Genomic DNA, 19,738 nt, shown 5'->3' on the forward strand with positions numbered 1-19,738 from the left:
GAGAGAGAGAGAGAGAGAGAGAGAGAGAGAGAGAGAGAGAGAGAGAGAAGTATCGGTACAAAGAGAAGGAGGGAAAGAGGATGACTAGAGAATCGTCTCACCGTTGAATTACTCTCACCCGAGAGGCCCCGTCTCTTCTTCGTGGGGGCCCCACATATCCCCCTGCTTCTCCTGGGAGTATAAAGGACCCTGTTCTACCATCCACGGAGTCACAGAACCGAGCGGCATCGTAGAAGCCGGCATGAATCCCTTGATCGCGGTAAGCACACTGATTTTTGACATAAAGAATAAAAGTTAAGGGGTGAGACTAAGGTGAAGGAGTGTGCGAAAGAAAAAGAGAGAAGAGAAACTAGTAGAAGAGATTCGTGATTCGGTGTACTATCATAAAAGTGATTTATTGAAAGAGATAAAGAGTAGCGATTTAAATACCTACTTAATTCTTGTCAATCGAATTTCCATCAAAGTCAAAACGCTTGTACTGTTCCTATCTCTGATAAAATTGTTCCCACCGTTGAGATTTTCACCGTCAACATTCAGCGACGTTTACTTTATCGAGAATTGCATCGGGATTCCAAAGCATCTCGAAAGTCGTTTCGACATGAATTACAAGATAGCCGTTCCATCGGCGATCGATCTTTTCGACGCAATCGCTTGCAACGTTACGTGATTCCGAAGACAAGCTAGCCAGAGTTGCAATTTCTCTTCGATCATGATAATATAAATTAATATCAAAATTCTAAAGAAATCTAGAAACTTGTTTATTTTAGGGATTTAATCTAATCTAAAAACATTTGTTTTCATTTTACAGTGTATGGTTATCGGTTTGGCAGGGTTCGCCCTGGCCGAACCACCGGTCTCTTCCGGCTATAGTTACAGTAGACCAAGTGGGGGTGGTGGTGGCGGCGGCTACTCTCTAGGTGGAGGAGGTGGTTATTCGAGTGGTGGAGGTGGTGGATACACTCAGGTATCCACTGGCTACCAAACGAGCGAGGGTGCTTCTGTTGACGGAGCTCTTCTCGAACAAATCCGTCAGATCCTTCTCAAGGAGGAACTCCAAGCCCAACAGACTGGAGGATTCGGTGGTGGAGGATATGCACCCAGCTCGAGTTATGGTGCTCCATCATCACAATATGGAGTACCAAGTTCCAGCTACGGTGTACCCAGTTACCAAACTCGCGTCGTAGGCATTGATCTCGAAGGTATCAGGCAAGCCATCCAGGTAGCTCAATTTAATCAAGTTACCCATGGCAGCGGCGGTGGATACCCAAGTGGTCCTAGTGGAAGTTATGGAGTACCCAGCAGGCCAAGCGGCAGCTACGGTGCACCCTTCTAAAGCGGTCGTCGCCAATGAAAAAGGAAGAGAGAGAAGAGGTGAAATATAAAGCAGGAAAAAAAGCGACTATCTTTCGAGCCAACAACTTAAGAATGAACGTAACGTCGTCTATCAACATCTTGAAGATACACTATTCAATGATAATGACATTCAAAAAACTAAAAAAGAATTCGAGGAAGAAAGGAAAAGGAAAGGATCTCGCAAAATCGTTGACTAAGGAAGATTTCTAGGAGAAGACTTCATTCTAGAATGCTCGAAAGATTGTCGTGCAAAAGAAAGCTCGGTCATCATTACTATATAGAAGAAATAATCGTCTTAACAAGATCAAGGATCTTATCGTCGTCGTCATCGAACAACTATCCGCGAGGATTACGTAATAACGCGCGCGCAACATTTTTGACTTAGGTAAAAATGAAATAGATATCGTATGTATATATGTACGTCGTCAATACAAAATAGAATTTCAAGAATACGATATATAGTAGTAGTTAGTAGAGTATATAGAAGCGAATCGACAGAATCAAAAGATCTCTACGATCTTGCTTCGTCGAAGATCGTAGAAGTTGCAGCTTTAATAAGTCAGAATACTCGAAAAAGAATTTTCTCGAAAGAAAACGAGAACAATTTAGGTCTCAAACGAACGAGACACAATATCAGACGAGATGTTATGATTCGCCACACCAAAATTCATTTTTTTGTTGTCTTACGCGACAATCAAAATAAAAAAAAAAGAAATGAAGGTGAGGAGAGGAATAACAAAATAAAAACGAAAACGGGATAAACACACATCGTCGTATGCCAAGATATAAGGACAAGAGTCCTTGCTCAATCATAAGTGAACGGAAGAAGCAAGAGAAAAGGGCCAGAAATAGCCGAAACCGAAGACGTGATTGGTGCACATATTGCGCCCTGTAAATACAATTTTATATTACTCCTTTAAAATCGAAGCATCCGTGACGCAACTCAATGACCTCTTTCGAATATTTCGTTGAAAATAATAAAAGAAAAACGGAATGGGAATCGAGGTTATGAGATCTCGAAGAGATCCCCTAACGAAATATTATCTTAGAAAAAATATAGAAAAAGTCGCGGACCAAATAAAAAAAGAAAAAGAAATAATAATAACAACGAAATATCGATAAAGAAAGATCTGACGTGCGACATGGTCCTTCTCGAGCAACACGTATCACACGAAGCCACGAATACACACTATTTTTCTACGTTTTTAAATGCTATTCTTTAACCACGCATTTTTGTACTTGTATAAAGGCTTTTTTATAGAAAAAAATAAAAAAACGTCGCCACCGTTAAAAAAGAATTCTCCTCTATCTGTCTGTGTTGTTACATAAGACTTCGGATAAAACCCTTATCCATTTACTGCATTCGTTTGAGAAGAGAGGCAGGTTTCTCTCCTCTTCTGATCGGCAACACCGCCAGGGACATTAATCCTCGTTCGCAATATCTGATTATTGACGCATTTACGCATGTTTCTCTTCGATTTAAAGACCCTCACTTTTTTTACATGATACAACTGCCTTTCTCCTTTCACTCGAGAAACGTTCGGACGAGTAACTCGGAAGAGTCTTTTTTCTCTCTCTTCTCGTGACGTAAATTCTTGCGCGATGAGGCCGGTTAGGATTCGAAAGTGGATGAATTCTCAAACGAACATCCTGCGGCTAATAATGCAGAATTACAGAGGGGAGTCAAGAGGAGGAGAAGAAGGAGAAGACATACTGGGAAGAAGGACGTCCGCGTTACCCGCTTTCTTCCTTATTTGTAACGTGCCACTTTGCCGACGACTTTTGCCACGAGCAAAAGGATCCTCGAAGAGGTATTCTCGATGAGGTAGTCTAGGTAGAACCACCTTCGTGCTAGCGAGCGTAATGACCATAGTTTCATCACTCCTTAGATCAAATTACGTCATTGGTTTTTACGCTCTCCAAGCACAGAGTACAGTACATCCATTAAAACGATGCGTCGTTAACGTAAGACGCTTTAATTGGAAGTTTATTATAGGTCAATTAAATACTCGCCGAAAGGACATCGAAAAGGAGAAAACGATCTCTTCCGAATTTCCCCTATATCTACCGCGCATCTCTCTATTTTTAACCTTCTTACTAAAGAGTGAAAGCTCTTCCTGTCTTTTCACAAGCGAACCAACTAGCCAAGCGATCTTTTATAAATTTCAGATCTAACAAAGAGATACGTATGTATGTAATAGAAATCAATCTTGTAGTTCCACAAGTTTAACTTTCACAATCAAGCTTTAATTATTCTAATTACAATGTTCGTATAAGTCGATCGATATTTTATTTATTTTATATTTTGGAACACGTAGGTATACCTCGAAAGGATAATAGTTTCTGTTTAAAAAGAAAAAAAAAATCTATTAATGTCCATCTTTCAGGGAAAGTAGTAAGTCTTGCTCGAAGAAACGAAGCGAGTCGAATAGTAATTGTGAGTCTGCCAGAATTTTGCAAGAGTTTTAGATAATCTTTCGACTTATGTATTACGCATCAAGCTTTGCGTCATAATTACTGATCGACTATTTAACGATTTACTGATTTAAACCATGTCATTTTATACTTATTGTTTTACTAATTTATTATGTTAAGTTAATTATCAAACATTATTTCTTCTTTTACAAATAGAAAGAATTGGCAGTACGATTTATATTTAATAAGAATCGAATATGATTTCCTTTGATGCGTTATATGCTTATATATTTACCTCGTATTCTCCGGTTTTGCAAGAAATGTATGAACAATAACAGGGCCTAGAAAAAGTCACATGCGAGACACGCAAAAGAAAACCTTGCTATAGGAAAAGCAGATTAGTTCGTAGTTAAGAAGACGTTAGTTTGTGGAACGAGTGCATTCACAATAGCTTCGTTTATACATTTCCGTTAGATTCATTAGCAGTAAATTACTTTTTTGAATCAAGAAAGAATGTTCTATTACATCAGTTAACGAAGTATAATGTTTTTTACATTCATTTATTCGATTGAAACATTTATATTTCGTATAATTTAAAAAAAAGAATTTATGTTAAAACATTTTATCTTCGTAAATTGAAAAGAAATTATATGCTAAAAATTTCAAATTTATAAGATAGATGATTCTACATCTTATACATTAAAACCTAATACGTTATTTTCATTTAATTTTATAAAAAACAAAAACTAATATATTTAAAGACGATGATTTCTTAATAATGTTTTTAATAATAATGCATAACATGATAAAAAGTAATATGTTCGTTTTATCTAAAGGAAGATAATACGAATGTAACGACTATTAGAATGTATCTAGCACAAAGCATTTATATAAAGTCTACAAAAATAACATTTAAATTAAAAATAAAATTCGAGCGATTTACGAAATATTGATATACTTTGCTTTATATATATACAATAATTGGCATATTTAAAAAAGTGAAAGGAGGTCTCACGATTCCGGCTATCGTTCAGCTTCAAAAATTCTCTCACGGTATACCGAAAGATACTTCACTGATCTAATTTATCTTGTAGGTTACAATATATCTTTTAACGATGATACAAAAGTACTTAGTTACATGGAATGTGAATAGACACTTGTTGTTCATTCGAAAGTAAAATATATCGTAAAATTTTGCTATGTACTTAACTTGAATTAATATAACATATGGATGAAATTTTAAAAATCAAACTCATGGCTTATTTTGTTTCTTCCTCTATCTTTCATCATGGTGGTCTTTTATTTTCTTCTTTTTTTTGCATTAATTTATTTTAATAATTTTATAAGTATATTTACACCTACTCTTACAAGAATGTTACTGTCCATTATGATGATTTTATTTTTAATGTAAAAAATATAAAAAATAAACATACATATACATATACATATACATATACATACACATATACATATATATATATATGTAATTCGATTATATAAATAGCTATGATGGCTAATTGTTAATTCGCCAATAACATTGAAATAGCTGTATACATGATTTCTTTTTTCAACCGAAAACCATCTTCACAATTATTGTTAAAATATTAAGCGCTATTAATGGAACTGAAAATAAAATAAATATATTAACAATTATTAGACTAATTATCAACTATTCTATATAAAATAATAAATCACACCTTTAGCAACCGTTCTTACTGATCTAATAAGGTTTAACATCTGTGATTTAACTGTAGGTGGTTCGCCAAATCCTTGTACGTTTTGCCATGAGGCCCACCCAACTATAAAAAAGATATTAGTATAACAAGTACTCCAAAATTATATATAATAATAAAAAAGGTTAAAATACATATGATCTATTAATTTAATATATTCACATATACATGATTAATGATAATTATTTTATTATACTTACTACAAGATATATATTTAAAATTAAACTATAATGCCACTAAATTGATGACTAAACTAACCTAACCTATAAAATGAAATATGACAAAATTTACCTACTTTTAACAAGAAATCTTTCTTCGTTTAGCACACAAATAGCGTTTAAACATAATAGAGTAGCTTCGTAGAGTGACCATAAAGTAAATGCCATTTTCATTGATTTATAAGAATACGAGTTTCAAAAATTTTTGGTCTTTATACTTTACAGCATGAAACGTGTAATATACGTTCACATGTGTATCTCGATCATTTCAATAGTTCGTAGCTTTGTCACATCCTTCGTAATCTTTAATAATCAATAAACAATCCACTTGGATGTTGTTTATTATTGATTATTTAGATTATTAATTACAACATAAAAATTAATAAATTAAATCAATAATTTACTTTCATCATATAATTAAAAATCGATCTAAAAAGCGACTAAAAATATAAATATTAAATAATTAAAAAAACTATTGTAAATTGAAATTGCAATAATTAATAGTTTTACACATTGATACTAATCATATATGAAATATAACAGAACTTATAATAAACAGGAATAACAAAAGTATTTTCTGTTCCGAGCTAATATAGTGAATCTTTTTAGTCGAATAAAATACATAGTTCATATTTAATAATGTTGAATAAATATATATCTGTACAGCACTTACAGATATATAAACGTATATACATTTATAAGCTTATAATACTATAAATTTATATTTATATATACAATATACTACATTAATCACATAAGATGTTATTTAAAAAATATTTAATAATAGGAAATACATAAAATGCACCTAATTGTTTTTAAATTTAATTTCTCATGTTAATATATATATATATATATATAATATATAAATGATTTTAAAGAACTGCACATTCATGCATAATCTAAAAAATTTACTTATAAAAAACATTTCTATTATTGCGATATATCTATATAAATATTTCTACAAAATTCTTATCAAAGCATACAATATTTATGCTGTTGAACTCTTTAATATACGCTATAAAATGAAATAAAAAAGAGAGAAATGAATAGCACACAGATGCATACTCAAAAATATAGCAAACTATTATACATTTAATAGCACAGAACCTTATTATAGAAATCTGAGTACATGCAAATACACTACTATTTTTCAAAATGTATTACATTGTCAAGTTTACAGAATTATTTCTTATAATAAATGATTAATTATGAATTAATGGAATTTGTTTTAAATATGTATCTTATAGATTTTGTTTTATATATGAGTTTATATATGATTACAAAGTAATATTTTGAAAATACCTTTGTATGTATTAAAACTATGTTTACAAATAAGATTTGTATTATTTTAACTGACTACAATTAGAGCGTCAAAAGGTATTCAAACTGCTAAGATGCTGCTACAGATAATGTTAATAGTCTTTATACATAGCATTTAGAGATTACAGTCATTCTTTGATAGTTTATTCAAATAAAAGCATATATTCACTGTACACTTGACACGTTTTCTCATTGATATGTCCAATTATATTCCTTGACGAGGCTTGTCTGTAATTAATAACATTCAATACCACTAACAAAGCATATTTAATTAGTTATTTAAGAACGATTCCTTTTGCAAATGTCTTGCACATATGCATATTCTTTATGTATTATTATTAAAAAGTGCATTAATATTAAAAATATTGATACTTGTTGAATAGGTTGTTAAATAATATAATTACAGATATCATTACAAATAAGTAAATGTGATTACAATACATAAAATTATCGCTAAATTATAATTACAATTAATTCTGTTAACGAAATCAGAAATATAAATCATTGATATTTCTGTTATATATGATAAGTATATTACGATTTTGTAAAATTAATAATAAATCTGCCATTGTGATGCAATGCGCATACTTTTCATGAGACCTTTAAATTAAGAAGTACATAATAGGTGAATCTTCATAATCACTTTAAATAATTTTAAAATGACAATTCTGTTTTTCAATTATTCTGTCATGATAAAACAATGTCTTTTGATATAATTTTAGTATTAAATAACATAATCATCTCACAATAAAAAATTACTTACATAATTTCATAATTAAAAATGAAATATTGTCATTAATATTTTTGTTGTTAATTTTTACTAATTTATATCATTCTTCTGTTTTATTTGGTATAAATAAAAAATTACTTCTAACGTAGAAAAAGTGATTTACATCATAAGACCCTCGTATCTATAGCAAAATCAAACACACACATATAGAAATACATTTTATGATAATTGTAATTTATATAATTTTTTTCATTGCATAACACATGTGCACTTATTAAAATTAATTTCGTATCATATCGGCAGAGATCATAACTTTTTATATTCATTATATTAATTTGAAATATAATTCAGTTTATGATAATCTATACCAATAAAAACTTTTACAGATTGAGAAAATGAATTCATTCATTTATGAAATGTTTACAAATTACTAAAGTTTGCAAAGTCATAACATTTAAAATATCTTTGATTTAGTAACTAACCCGCAAATATATTTCTAATATTTGCATATGTGTACAAATGTGCATATGCATGTTCTTTTGTATACGCACCTATAATTACTAACAAAAAGTACGTGTAAAATCGAAAAATTAATCCAAACAAGTATCTTTTTTATGTATTAACGTCGACTTTCAGAAACCCTGAAATTAACTTTGTCACATTTGGTATTTAGTAGAATCATTCGTTATTTTGCAGTTTGTCCTAAACCACTTGATGCTTTTGCTTTTTGTGACGACTCTGCCACTTCATTTGGTTGGTCGACATCCATCTATAACAAATATAAAGTTTTACAAATAACCACATATATAAATTAGCCAATAACTAATATAAGAAAAATATATTACCTTTTCTTCTTTATCATCATCTATTAGTATCGGACCATTCTCAGCTTCATATTCTTTTAGAACGGCATCTAGATTGTACCTTCGTCGATAATTTACGAAGAATGACCGTAAATGTGCTTCTGTTTTAGTACCAATTACATCAGCGATTGCAGAGAAATCTTTGCCATATTTTCTAACTCCTTGAACGGCTAACAGTAGTTCATCATTCGTCCATCGTGCATTTATACGATTGGATACTTCTGGTGGTCGTAAATCATCTATCCCATCAGTTGTCTTACGTTTTAAAGCACTTACTTGTTGCTTGTTTGACTGTATCTGTTATTAAAAAAAATAAGAAGACAAATTTCAAGGTATTAGTTTACATAGATCAATTTTAAATATTGATTTTTCAACAACAGAAATACATATAGAAAAAAAATGTATCCACACGATATGTATTGCAATTGTATTATTTCTATAAGAGGACATACTTGACGTTTTAGGCTAACAATCTCTGTGTCGATAGCTTGTAAGCTATTGTTAGCTTGATTTGGTTGACCAGCCAATGCTGCCAAGTCATCATGATTTACAACCAATCCGCGAGGTGGTTTTCTTTTGTTTGTACGACCTGGCATAGAACTTAGAGGTCTTGCTACACCAGTGCGCCTACATCATGAAGATAATAGTATTGAAGGGAATGTATTTTAACAGTGTATGTATATGTGTAAAATGTAATAAGTATATTAATGACAAATTTGTTCTAATCTGCACACAATATAAACAAATCTATTTATAATAATATGTATATAATCACGATAATCTACTTTGTATATATTCCTTTATAAGATTTTTCTATATAAAAGTTATATATCGTGAAGTGCCATATGATTGCATCAATTATTGCTTGCTATTATGCAGTGATATATTTATTTTTACTTGCATTCACTGACCTCCAGTGCAGATAGCAGCTATGACACGCGTGTCCCTTGGGAGTCGCACGTACACTATTGCAAGCGACGCCACAGTTGCTACACGAGCCCTACAACATATAATGCCCTTTTAAAAAACAAATTTTTATCATCTCCTATCATTCTTCCCTCTATCTATTTTTGAGTACATACATTAGCTTGTGACTGAGAGTTCATTAAGAATAAATGTATATAAATGAAGCTATTATAGTTTTGGCACAATTTCTAGTATTTAAAAAAAGATATTCTTCTGAACTTTAATAAATCAAATTTTGTTGTTGTTAACAGTCACAAATCATTGTGTGTAATTATACACCCATAATTCATAATGTATATTTTTTGTGTCCATGGAATGGAGGCACAAAACATAAATACTATGACAAATATATTTTCTGATAATTTTGATCAAATGATTATTTTATGCTCAATATAAATATCCATAGATATTGTTGAACTTTTGAAATTTTTGTATTTACATCCTCAGTAAGGTTTCAGCCTATCAATTCTAAAGGGATAGATGCAATACAACATTTTGATATTTAATTTTGATCATGTCTCGTTAAATTCTTTGTGTGCAATACGATATAATATGTACTACAATATGAGACATAACATAGCAAAGATAATAAGCTGCTTATGCTATGAAAGCAGGGTAAGGTTTAGGCTGAGTACCTGAACCTGAGGGGCGTTTTCCGAGTCGGATGGGGCCTTAGCGTCAGTGCTTTGGCTTCCTGGCACAGCTTGGTTCTTTCCACGACGTATTCCGCGGTGGATCGTCCATTTCTGGAACGTTCCACATTTACGTTCATAAACGACTGAACGTTATTTTAAACCATAACTTAACGTTTATACGTCAAATAATGGATAAGCTTTTCTTTAATGCATATAAGTATAGTTATATTAAGTAGTCAAGTGACACTTGATCGAAAACAAAGTATAATTAAACTTTTTAAATATTTTTAAGTTTTTTTTTAATTGTAATTGTCCTATATGATCACATCTAATTTACCTCAACATAGAATTAAAATATTTATTTTTATGATCCTTCCAGGACACAAATCAGTTATTTTTTTTCGTTCTGTTCACGTAGAACAAGTAACGTGTGGATACATTTTTAGAGTATCTATTTTTAGCATTGCACATTTCGGCTAACAGCAAATAATATTCATAATACAGAAAGTGTGCTACTTCAATTGCCTGCATTACGTAATATGTTAAAAACTACAAAAACTAAAAATTCTTTAAATTGCATGTCTATAGCAGTGTATTGCATGCATAATAGTGCAAATATATTACTTATATATACTAATTATTAGCTGATATTTTTGAATGTGTAAATTTACTTGCGCCAAACGCTTGGATTTTACAAAATGTAATATAGACTTCTGACTAACTATAATTGACAATTAATTTTACTATTAAACATAGTTTTTATAAGTAATAAATATATTCTATTTCATAAATTTTCATTAATGTAATTAATGTAAGTCATAAATATCTCACATTCAAAAAATCAATTATGAATTAGCAAAATTTCAATTGCTACATCACATAGAAATTACAATTATTTTTCAATTGAAAATTAATACAGCTTATCTATTATACAAAATTTTAAGCTGTTTCTTTATGATTCATGCATTCATTTATTAAAAAAAAGAATAAATCTTACTTTTTCTTCAGATTCGCTGTCTGTATTTGAGCCTAACTCACTTCCATTCTCGCTGCCATTTTCCCCTTCTTTCCCACCGCTTGTTAATTTTCTTGCCTGTCTATCCATTAATGATGTCCTAGTTCTTGTCTTTTTCCAACTATAATAATATTTTACAAGACTGGCAATTGACTTATCAGGCAACTGAAAATTATTAGATACATCTTAATTTTACATAATTTAATTAATTTAATTTTTATTTAACTTAATTTCTTATAAAATAAATAAAAATTTTATTTCTTCAATATAAAACAAATCATTTTAACATTTAACCATAAATTATATCACACAACTTACCATTTGTCGAATACGGTGAAAACTCTTCCCATGAAATTGAAATGCTTGTTCAAATAACACCTTATCTTCAACAGTCCACTCATCAGGAAATGGTGTAAAATTTGCTAAATCTAATACTGCACGTTCTAAGTTATGTTTATGCCAAAATAACATTCCCAAAGCCTGCTCACCATTATACCCATATTTTTCTTTTGCTAATATTATATATTCATCCACTAAAAACATGTAATAAAGTTATATTAAATAAAAATTATACTTTCTTTAAACAAACAATAATACTTACATTTCTGATCTGGTATATCAGTAGTAGGAGACCAAACCAGCAAAGCTCTATCAGGGCATTGATCCAGTCTGCGTTCTAAAATAGATTTTCAATATAAGATTTCTTTTCACTGTACAAAGAAATATTATATGTAATAACAAATTTCAAATATTCAATCCACATTAACGCTAATTAATGATATTTCATTTATATATTAAACTATATATAATAAATTTCTCAATCAAAAGCTTACCGTTGATAGGAACAAATTCTGGTACTATAACTTGAAAGTCTCGGCCAACACGTATCTTTTCAGCTGGAACTTTAAAATATATTTGTTCTTAATTTTTGACGATATAATATCAATATATATGTATATAAATTATATGGTATTAATAAAAATTGCTCAATAATAAATATATATAAGAATAAAATAAATACTAATAAAATTTCTAACTAAATCTAGATGTTAAGATATTTCTATTATATTACATATAAAATTCTTTTATCAAAAGTATAAAAATATTTTTGAATATAAATTATTTATTTACTCTTTTAATACAAAACTATTTAGGGCGAATTAAATGAAGCGCGCTGTTTAAAGATCTTTTACGATTTTTGTGTTGGATCAATAAATGAGCAGATATAATTTTCGATATAGATATCGTATTTTATAATTATATATCTTTAAAATATCATATTTATAAGCATTCAATATCAGTGGTTTCAATGTATACTTTGTAATATATAAAATGAATACCTCCGTCTTCTTCGCTTGAAGATTCCGTCTGTCCATTAGGGCTGGGACCTCTTGATCTTCGACCATTTCTAACATTTTCTGAGTTGCGTTCTGCTAAAACCATTTTGACTTTAAGAATATTCAACGTTATAGCAAATAATTCAACTATAATTGATTTATTAAAACTTAATTCCGTTGAAACTTGAAATGCAAACCACAGCTTGCAGATACACGGTGCTCGGTAAAGTTTGTGATGTGCTCCGTGCTACCGTAGCGAAAGTAAAATGGCCGTTATTACCAAATGATTTGATTGGTTCACGATTTATGCAGTAAAGATGGCAATTCATTCGACGAACAAATTTTTAAATTTATAAGATATTATTATTTTAGTTTAAAATATATTAATATATTATTTGTTTTAAATAATGTAATGTTATAAAAATTATGCAATCCAAAGAATTTTATAGATACAAATATGAAATTAATTTTATTCACATCTGAAGGTATCACATCTGAACACATTACATACATAGACGTATAATATTAACAACAATATTTATAATTAGTATACATATATAACATTTTAAAAATTAATTAATATAAATCTTTTTTTTAATATTATATATGTGTCCTAACATTATACATGATGTGTACGTGCATGTGTGTGGTATGTGTATTTATATCTTTTTTATATTGTCATTTGTTGTGTACGCGTTGTGTGTAGCTGCTATGTATATATATTATAAAATTTTAATTTTATTCATATATATATACATACACACACACACACACAACTGCTAATCTGTATGTATGTATATATATAGTCCATATAAAAATTTAGTAATTTGATTTTGGTATATAGTTTCTGTATAAAATAAATCTATTTCTTTCTATATTCTTTTAATTTTTGTTTATAAACTACTTCTTATATATATTTAAAATAAATTTATTAATAAATAACATTTTTTTAATAAATATAATTTATAATAGCTATATCAAAATAGATAGAAGTCAAAGTAAAAGGGATATTACTTCGATTCTCGTATCTATCTGGTATATTGATGATGTCACTAGCTACAGTTGCACGAATTACACTTGTGAATCTCTGGATAGCAATATTTATTTCTTTGACGTAATTATGGAAATATTATTAAAAACAATACATTATGTACTTAAATGTAAGTCATACGTTATTTAATTTTATTACATTACACATAATAAATATATATACGTATTATTATTATAAAATTTCATATAACCTCAATTAACGTGATTTAAGTTCTATCGCTTAGTGGCGCCACTATTCAGTCATCGCAGTCTCAAATAGACTTTGCCGTGTAAGGGTCTTTCGTCGTCAATTTTAACGTAAATATTACATTCATTAAGAATTATATATTTATTTTAGCGTGAATAAGATCCAAATTAATGTATTTACTATTATAGTCATTTGTTATATAGCGACACTCTATAATACTTACTACGTACTTGAGATCGGCATTAACCAAAAATGTCTCAATAAGTGTACTGTTTTTAATGTTTATCACAGATTTATTGTGATACGTTATCAGAATTATGAGCTATTTGCTTTTCACGTGCCATCATAATATCTTATATTACGAAACACTTCATGAATTTTTTAATATTCCGTTTTTACAAAAGAAAGTGATATATTTTTCTTCCATAACAGTTGTTGCATATATTAATAACATTAAATTGCATATTTTTTATTGTTATTATTTTCTTATTTTATATTATCAAAACTATTTTATATATGTGAATTAGTTTCTTATTTATTGCTAATGGAATATAATTTATTCTGTTACATTGATAAATATATTAGAATATATCTGAAATAAAAATTTAATTCAAATATAATAATGTTCTTATAAATTCATTCAGGATTAAAAACTATGTATGCATTAAAGAAATATTATATACTTATGACTTATGATTATAAAATATAAATAAAATATATTTAACTTTATGTTTTTTGATCAACGTATTCAATTTTTTATTACAGATGATCGAATAAAATAAATTGATATTTAATTTGATAAGCGATTTTTAAAATCTTTCAAAGACTTATATATCATATATATAAAATATGAGGGTAGTAGCATTATTAAGTGGCGGTAAAGATTCTTGTTTTAATATGATGCAATGTATTGCTGCTGGTCATGATGTTGTGGCTATAGCTAATTTATACCCTGTTGGAAAAGGTAATACATACGTTAATATTATAAAAAATAATATTCTCGAAATATCAATGAAGAAGAAAATTTAATATTATTATATCGATAATTATTTTAAAACTATCATTGAAATATTTTATACATTAATAAAAACATGCAATTTATTTTCAGATGAATTAGACTCTTTTATGTTTCAAACAGTAGGACATCAAGGTGTTGATTATATCGCTGAAGCTATGGGTTTACCAATATATCGTGAACCCACATTCGGTAGATCAAAAATGCAAGAAAAACTTTATCATCCAACTGAAGATGATGAAGTTGAAGATCTCTTTCGGCTTTTAAATAAAGTAAAAGTAAGTAAATTTTTTAAGGTAATATTTTTATTTCTAATCTTATTGATTATATCTTTGTACATGAATATATTACGTATCTTTGCAGAAACAAGAAAATATAGAAGGTGTGTCTAGTGGAGCTGTTCTTAGTGATTATCAGCGAATTCGTGTAGAAAATGTGTAATTATTGAATATCAATACTGTTAAATTTCAAATAACTTTCATTGTAATTTATAATGTTATATAAAAAACTAATGATAATAATGAAAATAAATTATTAGGTGTAGCCGTCTAGGACTTATTTCTTTATCATACTTATGGCGACGAGAACAGGAGGATTTGTTAAAAGAGATGATAGAAAATTCAATAAATGCAGTTATAATCAAAGTGGCAGCTTTAGGTCTAGAGCCAAGACATTTGGGTAAATCTATCTTGGAATTACAATCTCACTTTGCCAAAATAGTGAGTATACTATCTTAGTAATTAATTAATGTTAACAATTTCTAATTAATTTACTCATTAATTTTAAGTAGATTAAGTTAATATTGGATTTAGTTCAACACTTTACATATAATACTTATCATAATTAAATATATATATTTAAAAGTAGATAGTTTTTAGATATATAAATTAAGAATTAAATTATATCTATAATTATAGAAAGAAAAGTATGGTGTCAATGTATGCGGGGAAGGAGGAGAATATGAAACTTTTACATTGGACTGTCCATTATTTAGCAAAAGTATCATAATGTAAGTATTATATGAATACATACATATGTATATAATCTATGTATTATAATCTCAATTAGCTTTGTTGTACCTGTTTACAAGATATTAAAGCTAAACATAAATTTCTTTCTAATGGAATTCAATTTTTTTATGAGTAGAAAAGTTAATTATCTTAATCATTGAATATAAACATAAAACATCCTAAATGTTTTAAAATCGGAATTATAAGATAAAAAATCTTTCAATAAATGTGTAAAAAATTGATAAAGATAATGGAGATTATAAAATTTATATTCCTGTGTATAGTTTTTAATTATATTATATAGATTTTAACAATCTATCATGTAAATTAAACTTTCTTCGTAATAGAGATAAATATGAAAGTGTAGTACATTCAAATGATGATATAGCACCTGTTGGATACCTTAATTTTAAGAAAATACATCTACGAGATAAGAATGTAAGTTAAAAAATATTTTAAATATTTGTTTATTAAGATTAAAATAATTTGGTGATTTAAAAAAATGAGGAAATTTACAGAATGATTTAGACATGTTATCACTACGAGAGCGGCTTAAAAGTGTTTCTGTTAAATCTCCATATGACTACATTTCTGAAGTTGTTGGACCAGAATTGCAAGATGGATGTAATTTATCTGAAGACGAAACTGACGAACAAGCATGTGACGATCATAATATGAAAGCTTCTAATTCTGGTAATGTTATTTATAATGTATAACTGATTCAATAATTCTTTTTATTACATATGATATGATAAAAATGTGTATGTGTGTATGTATGTATGTATGTATATGTGCTGTATGTACGTACATATATATATATATATATATATATATATATATATGTATGTGTGTGTATATATATATGTATATATATATATATATATATATATATATATATATATACATTATAGGTCATTTTAATCCCCCAAGCCCAGTACAAGTTTTATATGAAGAAGAGGATTATCCAGATATACCAGTTATTAACAAAAATCAAACGGGTTGGTTTTGGTTTGGTGGTATAGCAGGAAAACATTCAGATGCAAAATCTGCAATGAAAGAAGCTCTGGAAAAATTAAGCAGTAGGTAAAATTTACGATTTTTTAAATATTTTCTTTTGCTATTTTTAATTTTACATAATATTTCATAATTTTTTTAACATTCTAAATATGCTAAATATTTAGGTCTAGTCAAAAAAGAAAATCTTCAAATATCTGATATTGTTGCTGTAACATTGTATATAAAGGATATGACAAATTATGCTTCTATAAATGAAGTATACACATCTTGGTTGAACAAAACAAATCCACCAGTTCGTGTATGCATAGAATGTCCATTAAATATACATGTTATACTTGATGCTATAGCTTATAAAGAGATACAAGACTGTAGTGATAAAAAGGTTCATAAACGGCATACAATGCATGTTCAAAGTATTAGCCATTGGGCTCCTGCTAATATTGGTCCTTATTCTCAAGCTGTTCGCGTAAGTATATCTTTTACAGAAATAAAAACATGGTTAATATATTAAAATAAGCTTTTTTCACGAAAATGGCCATCAGGTGGGTGATATTATATCAGTTGCTGGACAAATACCTTTAGTGCCTGGTAGTATGACTCTTCTTGACTTGAATATAAAACGACAGTGTCGTTTGACATTAAGGCATATAGATCGTATTGTTAAAGCTATGGATACAAATACACAGCTTAGAGATATTGTACAGGGAATCTGTTTTTTAACTCATCCGAGTTATATACCAGATGCGCGTAAAGAATGGGAAAAACGAACTAATAATGCAATTGTAGATTATATTGTTGTTCCACATCTCCCACGAGATGCTCAAGTTGAATGGTGTGTGTGGGCACATAGGGATAATAATAGATTTGAGTGTAAGTAAAACAAAAGTTTGTAACCAGAAGATAAATATTTAAATAACATTTTTACTTAAATTATAGATGAGGAGACAGGAAAATGTGTCGGTAATTTTAAAGTTGCAATAAGGCGAAGATGGAATTATGAAAATAATGTTTCTGCAATTGTATGCTACTTATCAACAGGTAGAGTGAAAGATTATAGTGATAAAAGTCATATACCATAGTGGTAAATATTATATTCGTATTATAGTAAAAATTCTTATATTACTTTTAATTTATGGAAAGGTTCATCCAATTCTACTGGCAATTTAGCAGCAGAGACAAACTTGCCTTCTACGGAATTGACTACAGCAGAATTAACAGAAGTATTTGAATATCTTTTATGTAAATTAACAAAAGGGACACAAACTATTAATCCCACGTGTAATTTGCGAATTTTCTACAAAGTTGGTTCCTCACCTGGTCCAAATTTTGTTCATAATGTTTTGTCACAATTTTCAACGCGAAATTTAGTTAGCACTATTATACCAGCAACTCATCTTCATAATTTTAGCACTTTCTTATCTATATGCGGTATTAGGCATGAGTAAATCTTCTCGTCACTCTATGTCGTCAATTAATCGTGAAAATTAAGATACATGTTTAGAGTAAATGCTACCAAAGACCTGAATCTGGAACTTTTACAGGAATTTCTTTGTTACTTAAGTTTTCATTTATCAAGAAAGTGAAATTATTGAATCAAACTGAAACAAAGAGAACGAGGTCATTGGCAATTATATAGATTTTTGCTACTGTGTTATATATTATTGATGATAATTAATTTTGCACTATCAATATAATTTATACAAGTAAAATTATTTTCATTTTATAAAACATTTCTTTACCTCAATTGTTTTTTCAATCAATATCTGGCAACAATTAATATTATCTCATATTCTGGCTAGTCAACGGGATAAAGTGCAATTTTTAACTGAACATATCCCGTTAGTATAAGTGTTCTAAATGATGCAATGCATATTACGTAAATTTGTAACTTTATTCATGTGCCATGTCTCGATTTTTGTGGAAGATGTTTTTTTATTTTCGCTATATGCGGAGTGTTACATGTGTGAATTTTGCAAAAAAAATTATTAAAATGCGCATATCCATTTTGCAGTAAACTCGAAATCAACAAATTAAAAAAAACTATATATTAGAAATATGTAAGAAGGCTATTTCGCCTATCTTATTAATTTAAGTAATATCTAGTTATGTTTCTAATATTGAAATAGAAATGCACGAAGCAGCATGTAATTACAAACGTGTCAGAAATGTATTCTACTCTGAATATGCTGCCTAAACTGCTTCCAGCATATTATCAGCAGGTGTTTATACTATAAAGATGGAACTTTTATCTTATGAATATTATGTAAAATATATATTACTCATAAAAAGTATCGAACAAATTTGCAATATATGACTAAATAATAATTGTGTTTCAAGGGCATAATATTGTACAGAGATACAAAACATTGAAGTAAAAATCACTTACAACTGTATGTATTGTTAATGCAACGATATATCAAAGTGTATATTTTGCGACTCCTTGAACGGTTTTTATCATCATCTTTGATTTGTACATATTGCAAAATAGTATAAAATATCCTTGTAATCTATTGTAACATAAAATTAGTTTCAATTGAAGACATCAGTTATTGATTACGCGTAAATATAAAGTATACAAATTTTTTCATAGAAAAAAAAAAAAAAAAAAAACGGCACATCATTTACAACATGAATACTATATTATAAATATGTAAAATGAATGTTTCCATACATTCAACACTTGCAACACGATACTAACTCAAGATTACTGCAAAAGGAAAATAAAGAAAATGATATATATTTTTAAAAAAAATGTGTCCTTTTTTCGTCGTAATATATTTTTTCCTCTTCCTATTCACAGACATAGAAGATAATTTCACTTCCAACAATTTTACAATATTCCAGAATACAGGAAGTAATGATTACGACATTAAC

At 28.7% G+C, this 19,738-nt stretch overlaps 4 protein-coding genes across 6 annotated transcripts in view; 2 read left to right on the forward strand and 2 right to left on the reverse strand.

Annotated features, from left to right (window-relative positions):
- The window catches only part of LOC122627044 (immediate early response 3-interacting protein 1), an 8,019-nt gene extending 2,011 nt beyond the window's left edge, over nt 1-6,008 (reverse strand). The window contains exons 1-3 of the mRNA XM_043807799.1: nt 5,797-6,008; nt 5,466-5,567; nt 5,242-5,391 (exon numbers count right to left, since the gene is read on the reverse strand). Of these exons, the coding sequence (XP_043663734.1) occupies nt 5,336-5,391; nt 5,466-5,567; nt 5,797-5,893 (255 nt within the window). The 5' untranslated portion in view covers nt 5,894-6,008 and the 3' untranslated portion in view covers nt 5,242-5,335. The remainder of the gene's footprint in view (nt 1-5,241; nt 5,392-5,465; nt 5,568-5,796) is intronic.
- LOC122627042 (glycine-rich cell wall structural protein 2) lies at nt 8-2,651 on the forward strand. The gene is made up of 2 exons (XM_043807795.1): nt 8-259; nt 809-2,651. The coding sequence occupies exons 1-2, from the start codon at nt 242-244 to the stop codon at nt 1,331-1,333; spliced, it is 543 nt and encodes a 180-aa protein (XP_043663730.1). The 5' UTR covers nt 8-241; the 3' UTR covers nt 1,334-2,651.
- Nucleotides 6,009-7,126: 1,118 nt separating the features above from the next.
- On the reverse strand, nt 7,127-12,845 carry LOC122627040 (REST corepressor 2). Of its 3 annotated transcripts, XR_006326778.1 has the most exons (11): nt 12,589-12,845; nt 12,082-12,150; nt 11,850-11,924; nt 11,567-11,781; nt 11,231-11,413; nt 10,234-10,344; nt 9,544-9,632; nt 9,085-9,259; nt 8,615-8,929; nt 8,321-8,538; nt 7,127-7,950 (listed from the first exon to the last, which is right to left on the reverse strand). XR_006326778.1 is itself a non-coding variant. In XM_043807793.1 (10 exons), the coding sequence occupies exons 1-10, from the start codon at nt 12,689-12,691 to the stop codon at nt 8,455-8,457; spliced, it is 1,419 nt and encodes a 472-aa protein (XP_043663728.1). In that variant the 5' UTR covers nt 12,692-12,845; the 3' UTR covers nt 8,006-8,454. The 3 variants fall into 3 exon arrangements, 2 of the variants coding, with proteins under 2 accessions (XP_043663728.1, XP_043663729.1); XM_043807793.1 differs by lacking the exon at nt 7,127-7,950 and having other exon boundaries at nt 8,006-8,538; XM_043807794.1 differs by lacking the exons at nt 7,127-7,950; nt 10,234-10,344 and having other exon boundaries at nt 8,006-8,538.
- Nucleotides 12,846-13,801: 956 nt separating this feature from the next.
- Nucleotides 13,802-19,616, forward strand: LOC122627039 (diphthine--ammonia ligase). Its single transcript, XM_043807792.1, has 13 exons — nt 13,802-13,932; nt 14,588-14,786; nt 14,931-15,115; nt 15,201-15,274; nt 15,376-15,556; nt 15,755-15,846; nt 16,195-16,285; nt 16,366-16,540; nt 16,759-16,926; nt 17,029-17,330; nt 17,407-17,734; nt 17,801-17,902; nt 18,005-19,616. Exons 2-13 carry the CDS (start codon nt 14,672-14,674, stop codon nt 18,307-18,309), a joined length of 2,118 nt encoding a protein of 705 aa, XP_043663727.1. The 5' UTR covers nt 13,802-13,932; nt 14,588-14,671; the 3' UTR covers nt 18,310-19,616.
- Nucleotides 19,617-19,738: the final 122 nt, after the last annotated feature.

The sequence above is a fragment of the Vespula pensylvanica genome, chromosome 2 (assembly GCF_014466175.1).
Source record: "Vespula pensylvanica isolate Volc-1 chromosome 2, ASM1446617v1, whole genome shotgun sequence".
Taxonomy (NCBI): domain Eukaryota; kingdom Metazoa; phylum Arthropoda; class Insecta; order Hymenoptera; family Vespidae; genus Vespula; species Vespula pensylvanica.